Raw genomic sequence first — 6,540 nt, 5'->3', positions numbered from 1 at the left:
CGGGCGGGACGCAGGCGGCGAGGTGAGGGCAGAGCGCCCCGCGACCACCCAGGGACAGCTGAACCGCCCCGGCCTCCGCGCGCTGCGCCGCCGGCCGCCGCCGCCCCCCCCCGCGGCTCCGGCACCGCCTTCCCGCCGTGCCCCGCGCGGGCCGCCGCGCGCGCGGCATGCTGGGGCTTGTGGTCTCCGCGGGGCGCCCGGCTCCCCGCTTCCCTCCCCGCGCTCCCGTCCCGGGCTGTCGCCGCCTGTTGCCCGAAAGGCGCCGCGGCGACTTTTGGCCCTCGTCCCGCCCCGTCGCTTCGCGGCGGGCAGGGCCTGCTTGCCGTTACCGGGGCATGCAGCGGCTGCTTCGGCGGCTGCTCCCGGCGCTCTGCCCCGCGCGGGCGGCGGCGGCGGCTCCCGCCTTCCTCGCCCCTCCAGCGCGGCCCGCGCGCCCGCGCCCCATGGCGCTGCGGCCGCCGCCGCCGGCGGCAGGAGCGGGGGGCGGCGGGGGCCCTCGGCGCGTGGCCGGCGAGTCGCCGGAGCACGGTGAGGAGGCGGCGGGGCGCGGGGGAGGCGGGCAGGCGCCGGCCGCGCCCGCGAGGCCTCTTCCCTTCCCCTTCCTTCCCCGCCCCGGCGCGGCGCGGCGGGGAGCCGCCCTCGGCCGTGGGAGGGCGCCGGCGGCGGAAGGCGAGCCCCCCCCCGCCCCCCGGGGGTGCCCCGGCCCGCGGGGGCGGCGCGGCCCTCACGGTGCTGCCCCTGATGGCGTCGCAGCGGGGCAGAAGGCCCTGGCTAGCTGGGGCCTGGGGTAGTTTTCACGTGTGTTTGTGTTCCTCAGCCTTGTAATGGTCGAGCTAAGCACAACTTTAAAATCCACCGCAAGTGAGGCGTGGTGCAGCGGAGCACATCCAAAGATCTGCGTGTGTATGTGTACGTGTATCTGTTCGTGCGCACACGCCCGTGCGCGTATGCATACATAACACGGAATGCCGGGAGGAGGTAGATTTCGCAGCAGGGGCTAGGGAGATCATCGGGAAAACTGACTTAGTCCAGTCGTAGGTCGTTGCTAAAAAGGGCTTCTGCTTTCATCTTCTGTGCTTGCCGCAGTCTGTCTCCAAGCTTGCAATCAGTTTAAGCATCCGATCTGCCTGAGTACTAAACCTACCAAAAATTTTTTTAAAGGAGTTTTTTTTTTAAGCTGGGCCATTTCCCTGGCTATGTGATTGCTGTTGCCAGCAGCAGAAGCTCAAAATGTCTAGAGAGTAAGACCATCTATTTCTGCAACAACTTTCAGTTAAAATGTCTCCAAAAGATTCACTTGTTATTAAACATAAGGCAATAGTGCCTGGAGACCTAATCTCACTGTGATCTCTAATGTGTGCATGCCAAATAATAGAAGACTATTTTATCTGAAAGTATGGAGAGAAAAAGTCTGGGAGGAAATACAATCAAATATGTTTTAAAAAGCAAAACAGTCCTTTCTGCACCTTAATTTTGTATTCTCTCATTTGTGAACTAGGTGTATCTTGATTCTGCTGGAACACATGACTCAAATATTCAAGAAAGCAGCAACCATTTAAACAAATATAAATATGACAGTACTGTAGACTCCTGTTTACATATGAAATTTAGGCTAATATAATTAGTCATGCAATTAAAAATAAGTTTCTTATGACAGCTTTGATGCTCAAGGAGTTCCAATGGAAGTTTATGTCTCAGATACATTACTTAACGTCTCAAATTATCAACATTATGTCAAGACTTTTGAAGAATCTTTCAGTTTTCAGTTTGTTTCAGTGACTAAAGTACAAATTTTGAATTTTGTTGGTGATTTCTTTAATAAATAGTTCTTTTCAGAAAAGATGAGGGATGGAGTTATTTGCTTGGGACTGTAGGATTTAGAAGTAGTGCCTGTTAAATTCAGGTACTTGATTTGGGAAGGGACATTGAAAAATTTTGTCCGCTCACAATAACAGATTGGCATAGCAAAGGCACAGCTAGTATTTAACAAAGTGGCACAGGTATATTGCTTTTTTAGAAGACAGGGCAAAGGGAGGACATAATTGCAATATACACCCCTCAAATTTATGTGAGTCCTTGTTCTGCAACTGATGCTACCTTGACAAATCTTTTGTTGGTTTATGGCTTCAGGGGTATCATTTACATGGTTGTGGCCTAAGAAATCAAAGCTGTAAGTTATCTTCTCGTAACCTGACGGGAGATTTAGACCTTTACCAAGTTTCAGTTTTCAAATGGTTCTCTTTAGACTTGGAGTGGATGGAAATATTTTCAAAGCCAAACTACACTTAGAGCTGGTATACTTTTACAGTGGTTTTCCATGCCAACATGTGGCTGTTGTTGTTTACATGTTGATAAGGTGATGACTACGTCTGGCATCTGATCTAGATTTTACAAGTACAAGGAATTACAAGAGGATGAAGTAAGGCTACAGAAAGATGAGTCTTATAAAATCACCACAACCATGCACTATTTACACAAAAGGATTGATTTTTTTTTTTATGCTCTTGTAAGAGAAACATCCAGATCAAGAATTTCTTTGCAATCTGTCTTAACATACTGGCAGACTGTATGGGATCTTTGTCAAGGAAGCTGGGTCCTTTAATGAGAAAAATATGATAATGTCCACAAATATTGCACATTTTTGTGAACAAATTCCCATTTCACACTGTGTCCTCCAAGGAATTCCCTTCATTTAAAGTATTTAAATGACAAAATCAGTATGTAAGATGCAAGTAGCATGTAGATCTGCAGAATAAACTGTGCTGATCTAAGGGCTTGCTGTTGCCAAAAAGGTTGGTCCTGCTTGCCCTTTCCTCTTACAGTTGCACATTTCTTTCCCCTCATTTCTTGTTCATCTGACTTCCCCAGTGAGCTTATTCAGCTTTCTAAGCCAGCAGAACACTAACCTAGAGCATGTGGCTGGGATCAGGGAAAGGGAGCAGGCCTGCCTCCTTTGGCATCAGTGTACTATTAGATTGATGCAACCCATCCTGTTGAACCTCACCCTCAGTGTTGATTTTTGCTTTCAGCTGGCTATGATTTTGCTTTTCTGAATCTTGTTGGTAATTTTTCTGCCCCAGACTGACTTTCTTGTTAGTCTGTTTCATGGATTTTTTCATGTCCTTCAGACTGTGATCTCTTTTAAGGAAAGACTGTTATTTTCTGTATGCTTGTGGGTCAGCAACAACAAAGGGATTGTAATCTGTTTTGTGAGAGCTGTGCTTTAATCTAAATGTTAAGTAATAAATATATTGCTGCTTTAGCATCTCTTTGTTGTGCATGGTTCTTTAGTGTCTACAGGGGGAACTAGGAACCAGTCTAAATACTTTTTCTCTTTAATAATCTCTGGCATAACTTTAGGTGTCAGACTACAACCACAGAGTGATTTATGCCTGCCTACTTTAGGCTGAAATGAATTAGCCCTTAATCAGATTGTTCTATTAATTATCTTCCCTAGCACAAAGTGAGACATGCAAGAAACAATCTCCAGGGTGATAATAACCCAGATTGGGTCTGTACCATTGATTTTATACATGTAAGGTAGCTTTGCATGCTACAAGAACATAATATGCACTTTTGCTGCCAGCTCTTCCCCTTGGGCCAGATTTGGAATATCTGTGCTGGTCACAAGAGAAGCTTTGAAAGTGTGTTGTCTGTAGTAATGAGCTGTCCTGTGATAAACTGAATTCTGACGTAAGGCTTCTTCCACTACAGTAATTCCATTGTGGAGTTGTCCCAAAGGAATACTGCTGGATGTCTGATTATGTGCAGAGTTTTTGTTGAAGGATGCTAGAGGAGATTGTAATTTTTTATTTTTTAAGGTATAACTTAATACACAAGTATTAGGGTTTACTGATGCCGAAACATGAAGCAGATATGGGGAAATGACTCATGCATGGTTAGTGCTCTTTGGGGGAGTGGGGAAGGACTTTCTATAACTTGTTAGTTAATCCATTCTTTCATTGTGGTGCTACTATGAGATAGCTCTGTGGTATATCTATAAATCCATATATATGCAAAGTGAATTGTGAGTTACATTAGTTCCTTTTGTAGCTTAAATGCTAAAATTTAAGTTTTTGGAACCACAGGTTCAGATCATTGTTGTCTGTAACACACTATGCTGTGTGCATCTCCTGGAACAGGAATAGAGCAATCATCTCATTACTGAATGATACAGTCTGCTGAGAACTCGTTGTTTTATGTGTAAGAGGATTCCATTTCTGCTCCCTTTTGCCTCATTTTCTATGTGCTTATATTGAAAGTAATTTGTCAGTGTTTTTCTACATTGGATTTTATTTGTCATTACTGTTATCTATAGTGAACTTTAGGTGATGACTAAAGACTTTTCTGATACAGGCATACCTCGTTTTATTGCACTTCACTTTATTGCGCTTTGCAGATATTGCGTTTTTTACAAATTGAAGGTTTGTGGCAACCCTGCATCGAGCAAGTCTATCGGCGCCTTTTTTTCAACAGCATGTGCTCACTTCGTGTCTCTGTGTCACATTTGGTAATTCTCACAATATTTCAAACCTTTTCATTATTATTATATCTGTTATGGTGATCTGTGATCAGTGATCTTTGATGTTACTATTGTAATTGTTTTGGGGTGCCACGAACTGCACCCATATAAGACAGCAAACTTAATCGATAAGTGTTGTGTGTGTTCTGACTGCTCCACCGACCGGCCATTCCCCCGTCTCTCTCCCTCTCCTTGGGCCTCCCTATTCCCTGAGATACAACAATATTGAAATTAGGGTAATTAATAACCCCGCAATGGCCTCTGAGTGTTCAAGGGAAAGGAGGAGTCACACGTCTCTCACTTTAAATCAAAAGCTAGAAATGATTAAGCTCAGTGAAGAAGGCAGTCGAAAGCTGAGGTAGGCTGAAAGCTGGGCCTCTTGCGCCAAACAGTTCACCAGGTTGCGAATGCAAAGGAAAAGTTCTTGAAGGAAATTATAAGTGCTACTCCAGTGAACACGTGAATGATCAAAAAGTGAAACAGCCTTATTGCTGATATGGAGAAAGTTTGAGTGGTCTGGCTAGAAGATCAAACCAGCCACAACATTCCCTTAAGCCAAAGCCTCATCCATAGCAAGGCCCGAACTCTCTTCAGCTCTCTGAAGGCTGAGAGAGGTGAGGAAGCTGCAGAAGAAAAGTTTGAAGCAAACAGAGGTTGGTTCATGAGGTTTAAGGAAAGAAGCCGTCTCCATAACATAAAAGTGCAAGGTGAAGCAGCAAGTGCTGATGTAGAAGCTGCAGCAAGTTATCCAGAAGATCTAGCTAAGATAACTGATGAAGGTGGCTACACTAAACAACGGATTTCCAATGTAGATGAAACAGCTTTCCATTGGAAGAAGATGCCATCTAGGACTTTCACAGCTAGAGAGAAGTCAATGCCTGGCTTCAAAGCTTCAAAGGACAGGCTGACTCTTGTTAGGGGCTAATGCAGCTGGTGGCTTTAAGTTAAAGCCAATGCTCATGTACCATTCCGAAATCCTAGGGCCCTTAAGAATTATGCTAAATCTACTCTGCCTGTGCTCTGTAAATGGAACAACAAAGCCTGGAGGACAGCACATCTGTTTACAACATGGTTTACTGAATATTTTAAGCCCACTGTTGAGACCTACTGCTCAGAAAAAAAGATTCCTTTCAAAATATTACTGCTCATTGACAACGCACTTGGTCACTCAAGAGCTCTGATGGAGGTGTACAACGAGATTCATGTTTTCATGCCTGCTAACACAACATCCATTCTGCAGCCCATGGATCAAGGAGTAATTTCGACTTCCAAGTTTTATTATTTAAGAAATACATTTCATAAGGCTATAGCTGCCATAGACAGTGATTCCTCTGATGGATCTGGGCAAACTAAATTGAAAACCTTCTGGAAAGGATTCACCATTCTAGATGCCATTAAGAACATTTGTGATTCATGGGAGGAGGTCAAAATATCAACATTAACAGGAGTTTGGAAGAAGTTGATTCCAACCCTCGTGGATGACTTTGAGGGGTTCAAGACTTCAGTGGAGGAAGTAACTGCAGATGTGGTGGAAACAGCAAGAGAACTAGAATGAGAAGTGGAGCCTGAAGATGTGACTGAATTGCTGCAATCTCATGATAAAACTTTAGTGGATGAGAAGTTGCTTTTTATGGATGAGCAAAGAAAGTGGTTTCTTGAGATGGACTTTACTCCTGGTGAAGATGCTGTGACCACTGTTGAAATGACAACAAAGGATTTAGAATATTACATAAACTTAGTTGATAAAGCAGAGGCAGGGTTTGAGAGGATTGACTCCAATTTTGAAAGAAGTTCTCTTGTGGGTAAAATGCTATCAAACAGCATCGCATGCTACAGAGAAATCCTTTGTGAAAGGAAGAGTCAATCGATGCTGCAAACTTCATTGCTGTCTTATTTTAAGAAATTGCCACAGCCACCCCAACCTTCAGCAACCACCACTCTGATCAGTCAGCAGCCATCAACATCGAGGCAAGACCCTCCATCAGCAAAAAGATTATGACTTGCTGAAGGCTCAGATG

General features: G+C 45.0%; 1 protein-coding gene across 5 annotated transcripts in view; it reads left to right on the top strand.

The window, feature by feature from the left end:
* The first annotated feature begins 280 nt into the window (after positions 1-280).
* AKAP7 (A-kinase anchoring protein 7) overlaps positions 281-6,540 on the top strand; it is a 99,429-nt gene continuing 93,169 nt past the window's right edge. For 2 of the 5 annotated variants that reach the window (XR_010883752.1, XM_067293720.1), the window contains exon 1: positions 281-528. Coding sequence is in view for 4 of the 5 variants with exons in the window: in XM_067293720.1 (XP_067149821.1) it covers positions 336-528 (193 nt within the window). In the remaining variant the exon portion in view is untranslated. Of the gene's footprint in view, positions 529-723; positions 910-6,540 lie in introns of those variants that run through there. The other 3 variants (XM_067293723.1, XM_067293722.1, XM_013959087.2) reach the window with 3 other exon arrangements.

Source organism: Apteryx mantelli, chromosome 3 (genome assembly GCF_036417845.1).
Source record: "Apteryx mantelli isolate bAptMan1 chromosome 3, bAptMan1.hap1, whole genome shotgun sequence".
In the NCBI taxonomy this organism is placed as follows: Eukaryota; Metazoa; Chordata; class Aves; order Apterygiformes; family Apterygidae; genus Apteryx; species Apteryx mantelli.
The sequence above is the reverse complement of the archived record's forward strand: the minus strand, read 5'-3'. Positions and strand labels throughout refer to the sequence as shown.